At 48.0% G+C, this 23,942-nt stretch overlaps 1 protein-coding gene across 1 annotated transcript in view; it reads right to left on the reverse strand.

The window, feature by feature from the left end:
- LOC123751613 (sodium-coupled monocarboxylate transporter 1) overlaps window positions 1–23,942 on the reverse strand; it is a 251,420-nt gene that overhangs the window by 181,810 nt on the left and 45,668 nt on the right. Inside the window, 3 exon segments of the mRNA XM_069317457.1 lie at window positions 13,523–13,663; window positions 21,101–21,255; window positions 23,342–23,530. Of these exon segments, the coding sequence (XP_069173558.1) occupies window positions 13,523–13,663; window positions 21,101–21,255; window positions 23,342–23,530 (485 nt within the window).

A 23,942-nucleotide genomic window follows, 5' to 3' on the forward strand; every position in this document is an offset into this window, starting at 1 on the left:
CGTGAACTCGTTCGAGGCAACGCCGCCGTCTTGACTGGCTTTGTTTAAATCACACTGCACTAGATATTTAATGAATCCACTGGTTAACTGGTTCATCCGGTACTAAGATGACCAAATGTGGGTTCAAAGGATCAAATAATCCGTCATCCGGTTCGAAGATGACCAAATAATGTGAGAACCGACCTGTGAGATTTATATTTATTCAATTTATATGAATTTATATTTACGTTAATTTATATACTTCGATAGCAATTTGTATAATGTTAAGTGGACTGTATTTCTGCAATAATCTCAATCTCACAAATCGATCCTCTACACATTAGGGGGGGTTTATATTTATATATATGCAGCCAATCAAACTACAGTATTAACTACATACATTGAAAAGGTTCCTTATCTTATAGTACAGCAGGTTAGTCCACCAGGTATAACTAGGGTGTAGACACCAAATTATCCTCTTTGAGGTAGCTTCCATCACCCAGTAACTGGTGCACAAAATCTTGCTTCCTCGTCTTGACCTGTCAAAAGGGCGCTAGCTGTATAGCCAGATTCTATATATGACAAGCTATATCAGAGAAAACTGTACATGGAACATTGAAGACCTGGCTTAATTACCTTTAGTTTGAGGCTTCCACGTGCTCTAATTGGAACACCCTATATAATGACATTAATGGCCATAAATGAAAGATACATGGGTTTCGGAAAGAACACTTAACTTGATTTGTAGACAGCGTGTTGATAATGGTACACTTCTGGTTTGTTTCCATAACACTACGTCCAAGTAAAATTAACAGGAGCCGTATTTGCTCCTGTGAGCCTCTAGTCTAGTATAAACAATGGCTGTTTAACACTCCATACTATTGACGCCTGGCCGACATTGTCCAGATATGATAGGAGCCAAATTTGCTCCACACGTCTCGGAGGTGACACAACAATGGCTGCCCTCCTTCCTCCCCTGACGCCTGGCTTACATTGTCCAGATGTCCAAAGGTGATAGAAGGGTCACATTTACTCTACTTTAATATTGATAATTAAGTTAATTTATATAAGATGTTTTTATGATGGTAAAGTCCAAAGACTAATGTATTTAAGAATAATTCCCACCATAATAGGTGGTGAATTATAATAGTATGTGGTGATGATATCCCGTTTTCTTTAGACGGTAATTCCACTACAAGTTACGTTTTCTATGGTTAACTTGTTTATACAACACAGCTATTATCTGTCTGTATGATATATTAAATGGTGTCGGATTTTCCGACACTTGGCTAGTAACAACAATCGCCCGCTGATAAACCGTCAATGGATGCGAGGATAACAAACCAACCGCCACCTCAACCGACCGAGACACCATATCCCAATTCCACTCCAAGGATTGGGCATACGAGCTAAACCAATTAATTCCGAGAACCCGAAGCGACCTGACCACTGGAAACCACGACCCCGCCCACACTGAACGGGAGGTCCAGCTCCCCAGCCCCATCAGACAGGACTTATCCCTATTAACAAGGGCCCCAGTGGCCAGCTCAAAACGCCGAACAAGGTCCTGAACCGCAACCACAGAGCCATCGGTCGCCACAAACAGAACCGTATCGTCAGCATACCCACAGATCGGTAAACAGAGACCAGCAGGCAGCCTCGGAGGAACCACCAAAGCACATGACTTAACCGCACGAAACAAAGGCTCCTGAAAAATAACATAAAGGAGCATAGAGAAGGGACACCCTTGCCGCACCGAGCGGCGAACGGCAAAGGGGGCACTAAAAAAACCATTAATGCACACACGACTATGACAGCGGGCATACAACATACGAACCCAAGAAAGAAACAACGGAGGAAACCCGAACCTCTCCATAGCCTGCAGCACAAAGCCCATCGACACACGGTCGAATGCTTTTGACCAATCTAAGCTGAGCATCGCCGCAGGTAGGCGAAGCTCAGAGGCACACAGAAGCACATCACGTAAAAGAGCATTGCACTGAAGCAAAGACCTACCCGGAATGCCACAAAATTGCTCAACCGAAACCACAGAACCAATAACATCCCGACACCGACCTGCCAGCAACTTCGAGACAACCTTATAATCAACATTTAACAGGGTGATCGGCCTCCAATTCGACAGAAAACGCAAATCACCTGGCTTCGGAAGCAACCTCACAACCCCATCATAATGGGATGCAGGTAAGGAACAGGTCAGGAAACAAAATCGCACCACCTCCAAAAAAGCCTCCCCAATCACATCCCAGAAAGTCACATAAAATTCCACAGGGAGCCCATCCGAGCCAGGCACTCTGCCGGAACGGAAAGACCACACCACATCCCAGAGCTCAGCCGACGACACGTCTCTCACCAAAGCAGAACAACCCGCAGCCGACAAACCGGGTGAGCAGTGACGCAAAAAGAAAGCAGCCAAATCCTCATCCACCCCTACCTCCCCATACAGAGCTCCCAAGTCCTGCTGCACATGCAACAGGACCCCATCCGTGTTAGACAAAACAGAACCGTCCGGACGCTGGAGACCGGTGAAAAGAACCGAGTCCCGAAGGTCTTTCTCCTTTCGCAAAAGAAAAGGAGAAAGCCGTTCACCAGACACACGCTCGTCAACACGAGCCCGCACCCGAACCCCTTCTGCCAACTCCTCCCGCAAACCACAAATGCGCTCCTTACACACCGAAATAGCATCAAAACAATCAGCCCCACCATTTAGCAACACATACAACCGAGTCAACCGCGCCTGAAGAAAGCGCAACAAACCAAACCGCCCCACCGCCTTACGCCTCGCAACCACAACAAAAAAGGACTTGCATTTCACCTTGCACCACTCCCACCAGTCCAACACAGACGAAAACTCGCACTTGCGAGCAACAAGCTCCACCCACCACCCACGAAACGCCTCACGCACCCAAGGACAATGCAACAACCGACAATTCAACTTCCACCAACCCCTCCCCACACGAACCTGACTATGAACAGCAACACACACCACAACCAAACAATGATCAGAAAAGGAAACAGGAACCGTACGAAACGCAAAAACAGAGCCCTCCCGCCCATGAACATAAAAACGATCCAGCCTGGAACACGCCCCTCGCGCAGCAAAGGTGAATTCCAAATCGCCCCCAAACATGAGAGCAGCATCACGAAACCCACAACTCTGTAAGGTGGAGACCAACGCCTGAGAAACATTCTGCGGATGCGCACTATTGCAACCCCGTGCGAGTGACAATTAAAATCGCCCCAAAAAACCATGTCCCTTGTGTCATGACGCAAGAAGTGTAACAGCCCACCCTGGAAAAACTCCTCCCTCTCCTTGCGACGCGCCGTGCCAGAAGGAGCATACACAGTCAATAAGGGAATCTCCACCCCGAGGTACCGCACACGAGCGAACAACACCCGGCCATCTTCATCCATCTCCGTGTGAAGCACGGAAATGGACGCCCTCCGGGAGAACAGCATCAGCGTGCGCCCAAAGAACATCCTCGGCGGATTAAGCACTACATGAAAATCATCAGTCAACCCAGACAAAGCACTCAAGTCACGCACATTATGCTCCTGAATAAAGGCTACATCTACACGTTGCTCACGAAGCACAGCCACCAAGCCCATCTGCACAGCCAAGTCACGCAATCCACGCACATTCAGCGTCGCACAAGTCAGAGAGGACGCCATCAGGAAGGCAATGAGGACCCCACCAACCCCACCGCCCCCGTAGAAGGTGGAGCAGAGCCCCCCACATGGGAGGCAGTAGGAACAGTAGGCGCACCATCTGGCAACCCTGCAGAGGAGGGCCCCACAGGAACGTCGGCGCTCGCACTCTTTGTAGACTTTGTAAACTTCAACGACAGCGCATCCCGTCCAGGACCTACCACACCAGAGGACACCACCCACTGATCAACCACAACTGCTTCTGGGGCGTCACTGCCCCCAGAGGGGGGCCCCGGGTGCAACAGACCGCATCAGGCCACCAGAGGGAGGAGGAGGAGGGGCGCACACCACAGAAGCTCCAGCCGTAGACCCCCCTCGCTTAATGGGAGGACCTTTGTCAGAGGAACGCGCCCGTGCCTCCCGCTTACGATGGGGCTGGTCCGACGTCGCGACCGGGGAAGGCCCTCTAGAGCCACGAGAGGACCGCAGCACCTCCGGAGCAGCAGCAACCACGTCGGATGAACGGCCACCAGACGAAGGAGCAACCCCACACGAAGGGCCTGCAGGATCGCCACTCCCACCTACACACGATGGAGCAGCTTCCACAGACGTACCTGTCTCCATGGCAGCAACATCTGAAGCCCGATGAACCTCCGCAGTGACGACGTGCACAGGAAGTGAGGGCGCCACATCAGACACCAACGAGCCAGGTGGGTCAAACTGCTGAACAGCCGGAGTAGGATCAGTCGAAGCAGAAGGCACCAACAACGAGGAGGGGCCGTGGGGGACAAACACGGTCTCTGTACCACCTGGCTTGGCCCCCCCAACCCTCAAGGGGGGAAAATCACCCTCCTGGAAGATAGCTGGTTCCCCCATCCCGGAAGCAGTGCAACCGGCCGCAAGATGCCCTCGCAAACCACACCGAAAACAGGTGCGTGGTTGATCCTCATAGAAAACCCGCATGTTAAAGCCGTAGAACTTGACCTGAGAAGGAATATCACGCGTCAAGCGCATGCCAAGGGTCCGCACATTGGTCCTCAAGCCCGACAGGTGGCCTGAGCGGAGGCAGGTTATACGGTGAGTGAACACAGTACCATACCGAGAGAAGCAGGTGCAAAGGACCTCCTCGGGAAAATCGAAGGGAACTCCATGGATGCTGACAAACGTCCGCGCCACACACCGGTCCGACACCTCCACAGTACCAGCAGAGCCCGGGAGCAGATGAGAACGCCCAGCAAAATCACTCACAAAACGCTGATATGGACCAGGGGCAGAGAACTTGATCACCACACGCTTGTCAGAAATCTTCTCAAGGCCGTAAACAGTGAGCAGGTCCACCTGGAAAACATCCAAAAGCGTCACTTCCACCAACGCCCAATCAGCAGCCGCCGAGAACTCCAATCCTGCAGAATCCACCCTCCGAATCCGCGTCACCGACGACGCCATAACGCCAGCTGCCCCCACAGGCTAGCCGGCACACCACACACCAACAACAGCGACCTGCTCGCACCAGACGTCAGCCAACAACTGAGAGAGCGCCAACGCCGTGACCGCACCCTGCAACGAGCAAGCAGCCAAATCGTTTGAACGCAATAACCCGAGGTGTACTGGTATTGTACAGCATACTAGGGGGAGGCTTAGTATGTCAGTAGACTTCACGCTGAGGACGCTCGACGTTAGATAGTCTGGTCACAGGGGTGGCAAAAGTTTGGAGTTGTTGACCCGCGGAGAAGCGAGGGAAACACTCTGGATCACGTAGGTGGCTGTAGGTTAAGGGTGGGAGTAACGGTTAATTAAGTACTTAAGATTAAGAACGGTACAGTTAAGTTAGGCTAGTGTTTTGTCTCTATTAGTATGGATATTTATTGTGGAGATTGGTTTTAGGTGACAAGTTAAAAGTAGTGACGACCTTATTCTCTCTTCTCTAAACTTTACTCTGTTACTGTCTTATGTTCCACCAAGTCAGTATCATTCAGAGTTAATTGGATTATTTTAAAAATTTAAGTGTAGTTGTTGCCAGGAGGAGAGCGTTATGACTGGACTGTGTAAACCCTATACAAACTACAGGGTCACATAACATTTTGGGAGCACGGTATTGTCGCCTTTCTGTTCATTCACAGGTTGGAGCCAGAAGAGAGGCGAGGCGCACATACAAAAGAGGGAGACGGCTGCTGTGTACCATACTCACGGGCGGTTATCACCACCACCACGACCAGCCCACTACCTGGAGGTCATGGCTCCACCACCACCACCACCACCCCGGGGACCCCAAGATGCAGCCCTCTCGGTCGGTCAACATTGGTCTACCCAGTGGACCCCAGGACGGACGGACCTCAAGAAGGACGGATCCCAGTGGACCCCAGGACGGACAGACCCCCCAGTGGACCCCAAGACGGACGGACCCCAGTGGACCCCAGGACGGACGGATTCCAGTGGACCCCAGGATGGACGGATTCCAGTGGACCCCAGGACGGACAGACCCCCAGTGGACCCCAAGACGGATGGACCCCAGTGGACCCCAGGACGGACGGATTCCAGTGGACCCCAGGATGGACGGATTCCAGTGGACCCCAGGATGGACGGATTCCAGTGGACCCCAGGACGGACGGATTCCAGTGGACCCCAGGACGGACGGATTCCAGTGGACCCCACGTCGTTCTGCAGACGACCCCAGACGACCCAGTAAAGATGGAAAAGGAACAACAACGACTCCAGTCTGTCCCACCAACATCGGTCTACCCAGGATGGACCCCAGGACGGATGGACCCCAATGGACCCCAGGTCTGCTTGTCAAAGACCCATGGGAGGAGAAAGAAAGAAGAGAGAAGAGAGAAGAAAGAAGAGAGAAGGAAGAAGAAGAAGATAAGACAAGCTGAGTGAGACACGATGCCTAGTGTCCCTTGCTGGTGTCAGCATCATTGCATAGAGCGTAATTGCAAGACAGGATCGTTTGCCTTAACTAGCCGCCCCTCTTGCAAGCATGTTGCTCTGTTGAGTGATTCTTCCTGTGTCGTGCGGACTTGATGTGGCTGTAAGAAGTGGCTCTCTGAAGGAGGCGTGCTGGAGCAACAGGGAGGAGAAGAGTAGGATGGGATTTCTACTGTGCCAACTATATGAGGTCTAGAAACTTGTAGTCCCTATAGCTGTGAAGAACCCCAATATACGTCTCTCATGGTGACTGACGTAGGGCCAATTACAGACCAGCTGGGACAACCGAATTCCACGGTCCTGTGCGCAGTTCAAGTAGTAACGGCTTCCTGGTTGGCCAAGGGTTGTAGGGTTGTTGTGCGTTAACGACGGAGAAGCGACGGAGGCAGTTGTGTTGAAGAAATGTGGTACAGGATTATCTACAAGACCAAGCAGTGACGTCGCCCAGCCAGAGACAATGGACGTCTGTCTATATATTTCATTTTTTTAGAGTAGGATGATGTATATTTGTTTAGCTAGAATGTATTTTTTTCGTTAATAAAGTTGTTGCACACAGCAAGCTTGCTTTAGCAGTGTTGCAAAAACTTTGTTTCGGGGAGAAGGGGAGATATAACACTGTAAAAGTGTTTGGTTTAGTTGTATTTAATACATACATAGAGATACATGAGTCACAGACAGGAATTTGAGAAGGCGCCAGCTTGGTCGGCCTGAGTTTCACACCTCTAAGAGTTAATGACCACCAAGTGACCTGAAGTCAGATCATGCAAATTTCACCTTACTTCCACTAATCTTATAATTGGAGCCTGGTAGCCTTCAAACATGCCGACGTTTAAGGAGTGTCTTGGTAGAGAGCCGGAGGCTATCTACTTGTGGGCGGAGTTAGTTACTAGGTTCCCCAATATATACTCGGAGAGCTATCGATTCGAGAGCATTAACAAGACAGACAGAACGGCAGTCAGCAGAGCAGAGAAGACGGCCCTAGCAGGGAGGCTGTCGGCCGGCAGGGCGGGACAGTCTCTGCTCAACTATAGACACCCCCCCCCCCCTCTATCCAGCTATAGGCAGACACTTGGTGAGTTGAACATTAAGGTGACTTAGTCGTGTTTTACAAGTGTTGTGTGATGATCAGGGGCAGTCAGTTGTAGTGTTCTCAGATTCTTGGAGGATGACTCACTTTACATATATAGATCTTGAACATTGCTTAGATTATGATAGTTATCATGTGAAATATAATTGCATTTATTATTTAAATGGACTTTATATTGTTCCCTAGAGATTTTGAGTTGAGGTGAGAAAGCCTCTGTGATTACTGGTTTCATGGTTTAGAATGAGTACATGATAAAGATGGGACATACTAATAATGACCTCTTGATAACATCTTTTGTGAATATTTGTGATACAGACAAGTTCCATTCCTTGTCTTGTATGTGATGATCTAGAATGGATGGAGGGCAGCATTTCGTCTTCTACTATCTACTCTTCTACTTCTACTATCTATTCTTCTACTTCTACCTATCTACACCTCTCCCTCCACCCCTTTCTAAACTCTCACTACTAATGACCCTCCTCGCTCCTCCCTACCTCTCACCCCAAACCCTCACTAATTACTTCACTATTTATTTATTTCCTTTCGTTTTCTCTTATACTTTTGTGGCAGTGAAATGTATTCTAGAGTTCTCTCTGGAGTTTCGGGTAACTGATCAAGTTACGGCGCCTTGTAGTCTTAGCACCTAGGTAGTCAAATACCTAGGTTACAAGGTGTTGAACGAGAGAGGTTGCCTTAAGACTGTGGAGGGAAAACTCTTCTCGTAGATTAGACGCTTTGGCAGTTCGTGGAACTCCAAGAATGATTGTCATGGCTTCATTTTGAATGCTTTCGAGCCTTTTCATATAGCTTTGAGAGTAGGTGCACAAAACTGGTGCGGCATAGTCTATGACGGAGCGCACATAGGCTGTGTACATCATTTTGTGTCTGTGCAATAGAGGCTCCATGTCCGTTCCAGGTCATAGCTTTCAGTGCCTTGGGACGACTTTTGCATGTTCCTATGAGTTGATTGAGCTCCTCTTTCTTCCCCTTGTTAGAGCCGACAGTGACGCTAAGGTACCTGTAGGGGTCAACCCATTCAAGTGTTACACCATTAATTTGTAGTTCTTCATTTTCTCCCCCGCTTGTGATGAGAGTATGTTTTTGTCTTGTTTGTGGAGAGAGTGAAACGGAACCCAATGCATTTCCTTCCGAGGAGTTCAATGGACTGTTTAATTTTTCCCAAGGTGGGAGCTTGTATTAGGACATCATCTGCATACCCCACTTGTGTTCCTACCGGGAAATCAATATTTGCAATGGCGTTCATAAGTACATTGAAAAGTGTGGGGCTTAAGACTCCTCCTTGGGGGGTCCCGAGTTCCATATTCATTGTTCTGGAGACTGCTCCATTGAAGCAAACCTTGGCTTTCCTCCCTGTGAGGTAGTCTTCAACTCATTTCATGAGTCTCCCCTTGACAAACATGCATGGAAGCTCGTCCAGGATCGCAATCCCCTGTGCTTTGTCGAAGGCTCCTTAGATATCAACAAATACAAAGTACCTAGCTGTGTCATTAGCCAGGTAATTAACTATACAATTTGCTGTGCTCCGTCCTTTAACAAATCCATTGACCCCCTCCCCTAACCTGCCTATTTTGTGCAACAGTCGGTTTAGGATGATCCTTTCAATCATCTTACAAGCGCATGACATGAGCCTGATAGGTCTGTAATTGTCAGAGTCATTGGGTTTCGGTATGGGGACAATTACTGCATGTTTCCATTTTGTGGGCAACACTCCACTTAGGAATGACTTGTTAAACGGATGGAGTAGCAGATTCCCAGACACGTCACACAGTGCATTAAGTATGACGTAGGTGATGCCAGCCTCACCAGGTGCTGTACTTTTACCCTTTTTCATAGCCCCCCTTACTCCCTGGGCTGAGATTGGTTCCCCATATTCGTCATCACTAGACAGTGCTCTTGTTATCCTAATCCTTCTGTCATTATGTCGGAGGAACTGTTCCCTGCTTACTTCTGCAGGGAGGGCGGAGGAGGTTATCTTGAGATGATTTCGGGGCTTTTTTTTTTTAGTGTCCCCACGGCCCGGTCCTCGACCAGGCCTCCCAGTATGACGGAGGAGGAGGATGCTGTAACACTCCACTTGTGAATTAGTTCTTCAGCCTTACCCTGGGGGTCTTTGTGAGCCGCAGGCCGGGCTCTGCCTCCCTTAGCAATCTGAATTTTTGCCCATACTTGTCTTTCAGATATTTCCCTTCCAATGGAGCTAGTGAATTCAAGCCATTGTCTTTCCTGCTTTCAAATCTTCTCTTCCCTGGCTACTTGACACAGTTTTAAACAGGTCTTGGTTGCTTTCAGTGGAATGCCTCCGGTGCTCTCTACTCATGCTCCTAACATTTGCATTGAGCATCTTTATGTAATCGTTCTCACATAATTTTATTTTCTTCTTCTGAGGGTTACTGCGCCCAGTCGTACTGCGCGGAACTCTTAGACAGCTCTCAATTTGGTAATTAAGGTCATCAACAAATGTATCAATGTCTTCTGGGATTTGGTATTCCGTGAACCAGTCACTCATCCTGTTTATGAAGTGCGGCCTCATATCTGGTCCGAGTGATAACCTTTTTCTTTCATTCGTCTCTTTCCTTCTCTTGCTCATGTCGACGGTGGTAATCAGCGCCCAATGGTGTTGGGTCACTACATAAACTGTGCACAATGTGTGTACTGGCATCCGTGTCCTGTGCATTCAGCAGGAGAGCATAGTCTAATCTTCCTCCTTTGAGGTGAGTTGGCTGTTCATCACCCAGGACCCTAAGGTTTTCACTTCCCCTGACAAAGAGTGACAGTTTCCGTCCATTGACATTGGGCTGATGACAGTTGGCACCAAAATATGGGTGCTTGGCATTAAGGTCACCGACCAGCAGGGTAGGTTCTTCATTAACAAACTCAGGCAGTGTGTCAAGGTCAAGTTTACTCTGTGGCACATATAGGTTGATTATATGTAGAGCATTATTGTTTAAGTAAAGGGTTACTCCCAGTGATTCAAACTCATCCCCCATGTGCAGGTCATCAATAATCTGAGCGGGAATGTTGTTATTTACAAAGGTAGTGAGGCCCCGTTTTCTTTCTTTTGCTGGAGGGGAGAACTTCTGATTACCGCTGAGTCTTGGGTTGAAGTCATCACCCACTAGTGTTGCTTGTAGCACTATGACGTCAGTTTGGTGTTCACGGGCGTACCGTATGATGTCATTAATTCTGTTGCGAACTTCACTGCAATTGTAGTATAGTGAGATGTTCTTCACTGTTAGTATCCATTTTGAAGTTGTTTGCTAACTGATGCACTTTGAGCATTATTATGATGTTCACTTTTGTTATTGTGTATTCTGTGGTGACTGGTGTGTGCACTGGTGTTACTGTGTCCACCGGTGGTAGTGTGCTCTGGTGTTAGTGTGCTCTGGTGTTCCTGTGTGCACTGGTGCTACTGGGTGCACTAGGGGTACTGTGTGCACTGATGTTATGGAATCATTGTTGTGTCTGCTGTCATATATCATGGCAGCTTGTGCAGCATCACCTAGTACCAGACTCCGGCATGTTAGGCCTTCACATGATGGACTCTGCTGATGCAGAAGCTGGAGGATTTGGTCCTGTGTCATTTTAATTTGATCAAGGCCGTTCCCAAGTTCTGTTTCCTCTTGCATTATTTCTTGGACGACTGGATGATTTCGTATCATATTATCAAGTATTGTTTTGATATGGGTCAGGGTGATGGCTTCTTGGGGGTCAGGAAGGGGGTTGGTTGGTGTTGTTGACCATGTTATTGTTTGGTTGTCTTAGTGAAATCTTGTTATTGTTTGTTGTCTTAGTGACACCTTGGTATTGTTTGGCAGTGTCTTAGTGACAGTGTCTTTGCATTCAGTAACGTGTGGCAATTTAGTGTGTTGATGAAGGTTTGATACTGTCAGTGGCTTGTGCCGTTATTGCCAGAGTGTTCACTTACTGTTCAGTTATTTCACTTTTGTTCATGACGTGTCCAGAGAGTTGTGACTGTGGTCTCATTAGCACCTCTCAGAGTGGTGGGAGCGGAGTCTTGCTGTTGATGTGACACAACACGATGGGAACGTGTTGATAGCTCTGATATGTGACACTCTTGAGTAACGTAACGTATGTCATTGTGTATTAGTAAGTCAGTTGTTGAATAAATATATTGTTGGTAGTACGCGTGTCTTTTGGTCACTCCTCATTCTGAAGTACTGTCCCCCTCCCGCATGTTCATGATCAATTATAACTTGTAATAATTTGGGTTGACTCCGGGATCAAGCCCAGAGCCTCTGTCACTGAATACATAATCGGTGTGACGACCAATCCTTTATCTTCCAGAGAACCAAGAATGAGAATCTCAGTGTGAGAAAAAAAGCAGAGAGACAGTGTGAAAATGATATAGGAAATAAAACCAAGACCGAAATTAAACTGCTCCGCAATCACGTCAGGAGGCAAACAACAGTGAAAGAACAGGTAATGAAACAGACCGAGTGAAGACAGGTACACAGAGGTGAACCTTTGTACAGGTACCTGTATCTGTACCTGTACAAAGAGGTGTATGATGAACGAAACGAGATATTCAAGGAGGTCTTCACAATAGAACGAAGTAAAGTCCCTGAACTAGGAGAGGTAGGAGAAACCAGGCAGCCTTGGAAAGGTTCGAAATTACCAAAGATGAGGGAGGTATCTGTTGGATCTGGACGAGAGAAAGGCTGCTGGTCTGGACAGAAGCTCACCATGGTTACTGAAAGAGTATGCAGAAGTACTTTGCTTGCCACTTTCCACAGTATATAGTAGGTCACTGGAGACGGGTGACCAACCAGAAATTTGGAAGACGGCTAATGCAGTCCTAATATACAAAAAAGACGACAGGCAAGAGGCAGTGAACTGCCTTCCAGTGTTTTTAACTTGTATACCATGCAAGGTGATGGAGAAGATCGCGAGAGAAAACTTAGTAACACATATGGAGAGAAGGGACTTTGTGACACCACCAACATGGGTTCAGAGATTGTAAATCTTGCCTAACAGTTTCAATAGAATTCTTTGACTAGGTAACGAAGATTAAGCAAGAAAAAGGAGAGTGGGCATACTGCACTTTCTTGGACTGACGGAAAGCCTTTGACACAGTATCACACAAGAGGCTGGTGCATAAGATGGAGAAACAGGTAAGAGTAACTAGTAGAGTGCTCCAGTGGATAAGGGATTATCTAAGCAATAGGAGGCAGAGAGTTACCGTGAGGGGCGAGACCTCAGATTGGCGTGAAGTTACAAGCAGAGTCCCACAGGGCTCTGTACTCGGACCTATCCTGTTTCTAATATATGTAAATTATCTTCCAAAAGGTATAGACTCATTCCTCTCAAAGTTTGCTGATGATGTCATAGCATGAGTCTTCAAGATGTCCTGAACAAACTGAAGGAATTGGCCAACAAATGGCTCTTTGAGTTTAACTTGATCAAATGTAAAGTAATGAAAACATGTGTAGGGAGCAGGAGGCCAGATATAAGATACTGTATGGGAGATTAAATTCTTCAAGAATCAGAGACAAACCTGTGGGTTTATATCACAATAGACCTGTCACCTGAAGCCCACATCAAGAGGATAACATCAGGGGCATATGGCAACATAAAAAATAGCATTTAGAGACCTGTGTAAGGCACTCAATACATGGAGCGCAATAGGGTCAGGAATATGTACACCAGTTGATTGACAGTAGATAGGGGGAACCAAAGAGCCGAATCTCAACTCTTGTAAGCACAATTAGGTGAGTACACACACACACACACACACACACAAACATTGGAAATTACGCGTTCCATGCAGTTGTTAGTGAGAGATATATACCACTATTGAACGTAAGGAAAAATAATGTTTACCCTTGTGCTTGGTTGAGTGTTCTGAGAGAGGCAAACCTCTGGTATGCAGGTTGGTAGATGCCGACCTTGGACACCATCAAGTAGAAGCCCAGCACTGTAGTTGACCAGAAAGTGTGACGCACGAACGGGCTGGTGTCGAGGCTGGGAGGGTAAACAATGTTATACTTAGTCCTCTGGCACATCACATTCTTTATAACCAGCCAAGAAGAAACAGTATTGTGTACAGTCAACAATCACCAGTATGTGATTCACATATAATGAGCATAATATGGAAAAACATCCTAAGAGTACTTTTGGACTATGTAGTTATGTAATGTACTTCAAACGACCGTCTCCAAACCCAATATGTAACGTTCACTTTACACATGTTAATGGAAAGTAGAGTATTACTAATATGTGAACGTTACTTAATCAACTGACATGTTGCCACATCGATCACTAACATTCTGTCCTTCCTGTCACACCTTAATTTAGAGGTTCTTATTATTTCCACAATAAGGGACCTCTGAGGGATTACCACAGGGGGCCCCGCGCCCTTACCACACCGTCGGAGATAAATCATGACCTGCCACCACCGTCACTTCACAGGACTCAATAGCTTGGTTTTACTTTATATATGGTGTGACGGTAATCTCTTTCAAGAGAGATTGAGCCTGCTCTTCCCTACATCATTATGTCAAAGTACAAGATACTATATAGAAGATACGTCCACCAGTATCGCCAAACGTTTTGCCCAGAGAGCAAATCGTACCCAGCACACCCCGACACCTGGCCACAGCCCGTAACCAGCAAACTGCTCATCCTCTGCCTGCCTGTTGCTGATTGGCTGGTGTCTCGTCGCACCTGCCCTCTGCCACCACCACAAGTCGACGTCTGGGCTGCAGCGTGCCAGTCTCGTCAGAATATCTTTGTGCTCCATGAAGTTGACATCTCTCGCTGGTAGACTAAGCCTTGGCTTTCGTGTACTAAGGGAGGTGGCAGCTTGAAGCCAGTATTCCAGCACCCATATTATTTTATTTTGCTATCACTGTAACTTACTTGTCTTAGAGTAACTTTTCATTGCCAGTAATTATTCATGTTGTTTTGTTTGTTGACCTGTTTTGAATTTTACGAGATTGCCTTTATTCATGTCTTGTTTTCTAGAGTAATTAAAACCTTATAGTTTATATATTTGTGTTTTGTGTGTCTTCCCATTACCTTACCACAGACGAAAGGACAAACTTTTCTCTCTTTTTTTGTGATGTGACGAGGCCCTGCCCCCAGCTTTTGAAACAGCCGAACACTAACGCTTTACCGTCACAATGGAGAAACAAGGAATAAAACAACTGACGAAAATCGTAAGGATTTAATCATATTTATATATAGAAAAAGGCCAAACACACTAACAAAATCCAGTCAGAACCTGGGCGATTTTTGCTGGTGTTTATGTTTGACAAAAATATGGACTTGAGGGACACCTGCGAACACTAAATTTCTCTGGGTAAAGAATCCACAAGACTAACAGCGACTTCATCACCTATAAGTTCGCGTCAGTCCTATTTGGGGGCCACATCCTCACTAGGGAGCCGGTCGGCCGAGCGGACAGCACGCTGGACTTGTGATCCTGTGGTCCTGGGTTCGATCCCAGGCGCCGGCTAGTGGAAACTAACAATTCACCCCTAACCATATGGAAATTACTCTCATGTCAGTTATGTTAGAGCCTTTAGGCTTACTTAACCCTATATTAGTTAAGGGCAGACTCCTCATGCAGGAGTGCTGGCAGATTAATATGGGTTGGAATGATCCGTTGCCAAATGATCTGCAGGACAAATGGCAGCAATTAACCAAGGATTTTAATAAACTTAGTATTCATAAATTTCCTCGTAATGCCTTAGGACTGAATTTACACAAAACTTTGCATGTGTTCTGCGATGCCTCCGGCAAAGAGTATTGTACAGTAGCCTATTTAGTTAACACTCAGCAATTATTTTTACTTACTTCTATGGCTAGAAGTAAGTGGAGATAACTGCTTTTATTAGTAAGTGTAAGGCTGGCTCATTGCCTGATCAAGACCCTCAGTAATATTAACTTTGGTGAGATAGTAGTGTGGCCAGACAATGAGGCAGTCTTACAATGGGTAAAAAACAACAACAATTAAACTCCCTTCGTCAGTAACAGAGTTAGGGGAAATACGAGAGTTGTCAACTTGATATAAACTGAGACATGTCCCCACCAAGGACAATCCAGCTGACTATCTGTCAAGAAGTTTACCCTTAAAACAGTTAGTTAAAACCGAGATGTGGTTTACTGAACCCCAATGGTTGGTCAGTGGCCTAAACAAACGCCACAAGTCATTGTGACCAATACCACTGTCCCATCTGTGGAACTTGAACCCCCCCTCGAATTTTAGCTATTAAGCCTCGCCATTATTCCGATTTGGGTAAATTGCTAGGAGTCACGTGGGTCACACACAGTAGACCGTCACATGGGTCACACACAGCAGACCGTCACATGAGTCACACACAGTTGACCGTCACATGAGTCACACAGTAGACCGTCACATGAGTCACACAGTTGACCGTCACATGAGTCACACAGTAGACCGTCACATGAGTCACACAGTTGACCGTCACATGGGTCACACACAGTAGACCGTCACATGAGTCACACAGTAGACCGTCACATGAGTCACACAGTTGACCGTCACATGGGTCACACAGTAGACCGTCACATGGGTCACACACAGTTGACCGTCACATGGGTCACACAGTAGACCGTCACATGAGTCACACAGTAGACCGTCACATGAGTCACACAGTTGACTGTTACATGGGTCACACAGTAGACCGTCACATGGGTCACACACAGTTGACCGTCACATGGGTCACACAGTAGACCGTCACATGGGTCACACACAGTTGACCGTCACATGAGTCACAGAGTTGACCGTCACATGGGTCACACACAGTTGACCGTCACATGGGTCACACAGTTGACCGTCACATGAGTCACACAGTTGACCGTCACATGAGTCACACAGTTGACCGTCACATGGGTCACACAGAGTAGACCGTCACATGAGTCACACAGTAGACCGTCACATGGGTCACACACAGTAGACCGTCACATGGGTCACACAGTTGACCGTCACATGGGTCACACACAGTAGACCGTCACATGGATCACACACAGTAGACCGTCACATGAGTCACACAGTTGACCGTCACACGGGTCACACACAGTTGACCGTCACGTGGGTCACACACAGTAGACCGTCACATGAGTCACACAGTTGACCGTCACATGGGTCACACAGTTGACCGTCACATGGGTCACACACAGTAGACCGTCACATGGATCACACACAGTAGACCGTCACGTGAGTCACACAGTTGACGGTCACACACAGTTGACCGTCACGTGGGTCACACACAGTAGACCGTCACATGAGTCACACAGTTGACCGTCACACGGGTCACACACAGTTGACCGTCACGTGGGTCACACACAGTTGACCGTCACACGGGTCACACACAGTTGACCGTCACGTGGGTCACACACAGTTGACCGTCACGTGGGTCACACACAGTAGACCGTCACATGGGTCACACACAGTTGACCGTCACACGGGTCACACATAGTAGACCGTCACGTGGGTCACACACAGTAGACCGTCACATGGGTCACACACAGTTGACCGTCACATGGGTCACACACAGTTGACCGTCACACGGGTCACACACAGTTGACCGTCACACGGGTCACACACAGTTGACCGTCACATGGGTCACACACAGTAGACCGTCACGTGGGTCACACACAGTAGACCGTCACATGGGTCACACACAGTAGACCGTCACATGGGTCACACACAGTTGACCGTCACATGGGTCACACACAGTAGACCGTCACATGAGTCACACACAGTTGACCGTCACATGGGTCACACACAGTTGACCGTCACATGGGTCACACACAGTTGACCGTCACATGGGTCACACACAGTAGACAGTCACGTGGGTCACACACAGTAGACCGTCACATGGGTCACACACAGTAGACCGTCACATGGGTCACACACAGTTGACCGTCACATGGGTCACACACAGTAGACCGTCACATGAGTCACACACAGTTGACCGTCACATGGGTCACACACAGTTGACCGTCACATGGGTCACACACAGTTGACCGTCACATGGGTCACACACAGTAGACCGTCACATGAGTCACACACAGTTGACCGTCACATGGGTCACACACAGTTGACCGTCACATGGGTCACACACAGTTGACCGTCACATGGGTCACACACAGTAGACCGTCACGTGGGTCACACACAGTAGACCGTCACATGGGTCACACACAGTAGACCGTCACATGGGTCACACACAGTTGACCGTCACATGGGTCACACACAGTTGACCGTCACATGAGTCACACACAGTTGACCGTCACATGGGTCACACACAGTTGACCGTCACATGGGTCACACACAGTTGACCGTCACATGGGTCACACACAGTAGACCGTCACGTGGGTCACACACAGTAGACCGTCACATGGGTCACACACAGTTGACCGTCACATGGGTCACACACAGTTGACCGTCACATGGGTCACACACAGTTGACCGTCACATGGGTCACACACAGTTGACCGTCACATGGGTCACACACAGTAGACCGTCACGTGGGTCACACACAGTAGACCGTCACGTGGGTCACACACAGTAGACCGTCACATGGGTCACACACAGTAGACCGTCACATGGGTCACACACAGTAGACCGTCACGTGGGTCACACACAGTAGACCGTCACATGAGTCACACACAGTTTACCGTCACATGGGTCACACACAGTTGACCGTCACATGGGTCACACACAGTTGACCGTCACATGGGTCACACACAGTAGACCGTCACATGAGTCACACACAGTTGACCGTCACATGAGTCACACACAGTTGACCGTCACATGGGTCACACACAGTTGACCGTCACATGGGTCACACACAGTTGACCGTCACATGGGTCACACACAGTAGACCGTCACATGGGTCACACACAGTTGACCGTCACATGAGTCACACACAGTTGACCGTCACATGGGTCACACACAGTTGACCGTCACATGGGTCACACACAGTTGACCGTCACATGGGTCACACACAGTTGACCGTCACATGAGTCACACACAGTTGACCGTCACATGAGTCACACACAGTTGACCGTCACATGGGTCACACACAGTTGACCGTCACATGGGTCACACACATTTGACCGTCACATGGGTCACACACAGTAGACCGTCACATGGGTCACACACAGTTGACCGTCACATGAGTCACACACAGTTGACCGTCACATGGGTCACACACAGTTGACCGTCACATGGGTCACACACAGTTGACCGTCACATGGGTCACACACAGTTGACCGTCACATGGGTCACACACAGTTGACCGTCACATGGGTCACACACAGTTGACCGTCACATGGGTCACACACAGTAGACCGTCACATGGGTCACCCACAGTTGACCGTCACATGGGTCACACACAGTTGACCGTCACATGGGTCACACACAGTAGACCGTCACAGGGGTCACACACAGTTGACCGTCACATGGGTCACACACAGTAGACCGTCACAGGGGTCACACACAGTTGACCGTCACATGGGTCACACACAGTTGACCGTCACATGGGTCACACACAGTAGACCGTCACATGGGTCACACACAGTTGACCGTCACATGGGTCACACACAGTTGACCGTCACATGGGTCACACACAGTTGACCGTCACATGGGTCACACACAGTAGACCGTCACAGGGGTCACACACAGTTGACCGTCACATGGGTCACACACAGTAGACCGTCACATGGGTCACACACAGTAGACCGTCACATGGGTCACACACAGTTGACCGTCACATGGGTCACACACAGTAGACCGTCACATGGGTCACACACAGTAGACCGTCACATGGGTCACACACAGTAGACCGTCACATGGGTCACACACAGTTGACCGTCACATGGGTCACACACAGTAGACCGTCACATGGGTCACACACAGTTGACCGTCACATGGGTCACACACAGTTGACCGTCACATGGGTCACACACAGTAGACCGTCACATGGGTCACACAGTAGACCGTCACATGAGTCACACACAGTTGACCGTCACATGGGTCACACACAGTTGACCGTCACATGGGTCACACACAGTAGACCGTCACATGGGTCACACACAGTAGACCGTCACAGGGGTCACACACAGTAGACCGTCACATGGGTCACACACAGTAGACCGTCACATGGGTCACACACAGTTGACCGTCACATGGGTCACACACAGTAGACCGTCACATGGGTCACACACAGTTGACCGTCACATGGGTCACACACAGTTGACCGTCACATGGGTCACACACAGTAGACCGTCACATGGGTCACACACAGTAGACCGTCACATGGGTCACACACAGTTGACCGTCACATGGGTCACACACAGTTGACCGTCACATGGGTCACACACAGTTGACCGTCACATGGGTCACACACAGTAGACCGTCACATGAGTCACACACAGTAGACCGTCACATGGGTCACACACAGTTGACCGTCACATGGGTCACACACAGTTGACCGTCACATGGGTCACACACAGTTGACCGTCACATGGGTCACACACAGTAGACCGTCACATGGGTCACACACAGTTGACCGTCACATGGGTCACACACAGTAGACCGTCACATGAGTCACACACAGTAGACCGTCACATGGGTCACACACAGTTGACCGTCACATGGGTCACACACAGTTGACCGTCACATGGGTCACACACAGTTGACCGTCACATGGGTCACACACAGTTGACCGTCACATGGGTCACACACAGTGGACCGTCACATGGGTCACACACAGTTGACCGTCACATGGGTCACACACAGTAGACCGTCACAGGGGTCACACATAGTGACCAAAGCGAGGTGTTATACTGCCTGCTTGTGTGAATTCATTGACATGAATTCGTTCAAATTATAAATAAAATCGTAAAGAAATTGCATGGAGCATTTGTTTGGAAATACCATACATTACAATGTTATAAAAAGATATGTTTTGTACCAACGAATATTGGTAGAACTTGGCTATAATTTGTGTTGACATATGTTCAGTAATTCGACATGATAAAAGCCGCATAACGAAGAAATATTGTACACCTTACAACAAATTAGAAGACTTACGGTTACAGAAGCTGATGTGCATTACAATAATATACATATGTTGACCAATCCACACAAGAAAATGTAGGGATGAAGACGTTTCGGTCCGTCCTGGACCATTCTCAATTGATTGTACATGACAATCTGCTTGAGAATGGTCCAGGACGGACCGAAACGTCGCCGTCCCTTCATTTTCTAGTGTGTGGATTGGTCAACATATTTCAGCCACGTTATTGGGACTCATCGCCTGTATATCAATAATATATATAGTATGCGACAGGTTTAGCAAGCGCACCACTGGGATTATATAGGAAGCAATGACTTATGAGACAATATTACTAATAAAGGCATCAACTCACTTGAAGAACTCGATCCTGGAGCCTTGGTCAGCAAGAGCCCAAACATTACCGACACCACCGAGGTCAACACAGGTGATGGTGACCACCAGCAACACCCCACCGAACATGAGCAGAGTCTACATCACATCTGTGTACACCACGGCCTTCACTCCCCCCTGTAGATAATGTGAGATCATGTACACTGTCACCATCACACATGTGTACTCCTTGGCCTTCACATCACCATGAAGAGTTGTTATAATTCAAAATTTGTCTTCCCATTTGTTAGCAGACTAGCTGTTCCACCTGCCAGAGGTTAAGGAGAGCAGACTAGCTGTTCCACCTGCCAGAGGTTAAGGAGAGCAGACTAGCTGTTCCACCTGCCAGAGGTTAAGGACAGCAGACTAGCTGTTCCACCTGCCAGAGGTTAAGGAGAGCAGACTAGCTGTTCCACCTGCCAGAGGTTAAGGAAAGCAGACTAGCTGTTCCACCTGCCAGAGGTTAAGGAGAGCAGACTAGCTGTTCCACCTGCCAGAGGTTAAGGAGAGCAGACTAGCTGTTCCACCTGCCAGAGGTTAAGGAGAGCAGACTAGCTGTTCCACCTGCCAGAGGTTAAGGAGAGCAGACTAGCTGTTCCACCTGCCAGAGGTTAAGGAGAGCAGACTAGCTGTTCCACCTGCCAGAGGTTAAGGACAGCAGACTAGCTGTTCCACCTGCCAGAGGTTAAGGAGAGCAGACTAGCTGTTCCACCTGCCAGAGGTTAAGGAAAGCAGACTAGCTGTTCCACCTGCCAGAGTTTAAGGAGAGCAGACTAGCTGTTCCACCTGCCAGAGGTTAAGGAGAGCAGACTAGCTGTTCCACCTGCCAGAGGTTAAGGAGAGCAGACTAGCTGTTCCACCTGCCAGAGGTTAAGGAGAGCAGACTAGCTGTTCCACCTGCCAGAGTTTAAGGAGAGCAGACTAGCTGTTCCACCTGCCAGAGGTTAAGGAGAGCAGACTAGCTGTTCCACCTGCCAGAGGTTAAGGAGAGCAGACTAGCTGTTCCACCTGCCAGAGGTTAAGGAGAGCAGACTAGCTGTTCCACCTGCCAGAGGTTAAGGAGAGCAGACTAGCTGTTCCACCTGCCAGAGGTTAAGGAGAGCAGTATAGCTCCTCCACCTGCCAGCGGTTAAGGAGAGCAGTATAGCTCCTCCACCTGCCAGCGGTTAAGGAGAGCAGTATAGCTCCTCCACCTGCCAGAGGTTAAGGAGAGCAGTATAGCTCCTCCACCTGCCAGCGGTTAAGGAGAGCAGTATAGCTCCTCCACCTGCCAGCGGTTAAGGAGAGCAGTATAGCTCCTCCACCTGCCAGAGGTTAAGGAGAGCAGTATAGCTCCTCCACCTGCCAGAGGTTAAGGAGAGCAGTATAGCTCCTCCACCTGCCAGAGGTTAAGGAGAGCAGACTAGCTATTCCACCTGCCAGAGTTTAAGCGATCATTTTCATATTTTCTTTTCACTATTTATCCTGCATTGTCCTCTTTCCCGGTGGTGTTTGAACGGATCTGACGGGAAGCGCTATAAGTTTTGTGGAAGGAAGCGTGAGTTGTGGACCGTATGGTTATAAGTCCTGCTAAACTTGAGAGTTGGAGACTGTTTCCACTCTCACTCTTAACTCCTTTTCCCTCGCATCTGAGAGACGGTTCTCAAGACTGTGGGTAAATTCATCGTCCTTCATCTACATGCTTCAGTATTGGCTAAGTCGTTGCCAGACGTGAATGTGCTCGAATCTCACTTCTTGTGGGATTCGGTGCATTCGGATTGGGTGCAATAATCCACTTCTTACCCACTTGCACGGAATCTCACCTTCCTCCTGCCTTCCGTTCGTGATCACATGCTTTGAAGTTGATCACAATTCCGGTACTCCTATAATGACCTCTTTACAAGCTGTGACCTCCAGTCTGCTCTCCAGCACTGGCCGGTGGTGGGCTCTGTACTGTTCTCACTATGAGATGCTCCACACCTCCTTCTCATAACTTACAGAATATATAAAGTATTTATGCATGACTGGTAGTCGGAGAGACCTTGACGGATGCCTGGCCTGAGGCGATTGTTCACATTAGGGAAGTGTGTGAAGGTAAGCACATTAATTGAGAACTTTTAGTATAAACTCAAGAGATAAATATATTATTGATATAATTTTTATTCAGTGTGCATTTATCTGCTATTTAGTGTTAAAAATAATTAAGAAATAGGTATTGCAGAATCAAATTGGGATCCATAGTTACAATTGTTATATAAAAGGTGCAGACGGAGCCCATGATGCCCATTGAGACTGTGGTGGAAAGGTTGGTGACGGTGGACAGAGCCAAGGACGGAGTGTACAGACAGATGCCCAAATAGAAGAACATCATGAGCAGCTGGCAACCCGTCACCAGCATCCTCAGTGCACGTGACTTGTAGCGCTTCTCTATGTACTGACAAGAGAAAAATTTAAGAATTATATCATTTAATATAATTGACAAACATAATATATTGTCAGAGCATTTTGACGGTCGTCAGCACAATATGGACACTTTACTCGCTATGATCTAGGAACGTAGTAACGTATGGAGTAATATTGAGGTGAGTAAGAGTTGAGTGGGACTACTCATGGACTCAGAACTGAGTACAATAATAAGGCTATCACTGGAGTGTGAGTACAATAATAAGGTTATCACTGGAGTGTGAGTACAATAATAAGGTTATCACTGGAGTGTGAGTACAATAATAAGGCTATCACTGGAGTGTGAGTGCAGTAATAAGGTTATCACTGGAGTGTGAGTGCAATAATAAGGTTATCACTGGAGTGTGAGTGCAGTAATAAGGTTATCACTGGAGTGTGAGTGT

This window comes from Procambarus clarkii, chromosome 87, assembly GCF_040958095.1.
Source record: "Procambarus clarkii isolate CNS0578487 chromosome 87, FALCON_Pclarkii_2.0, whole genome shotgun sequence".
In the NCBI taxonomy this organism is placed as follows: domain Eukaryota; kingdom Metazoa; phylum Arthropoda; class Malacostraca; order Decapoda; family Cambaridae; genus Procambarus; species Procambarus clarkii.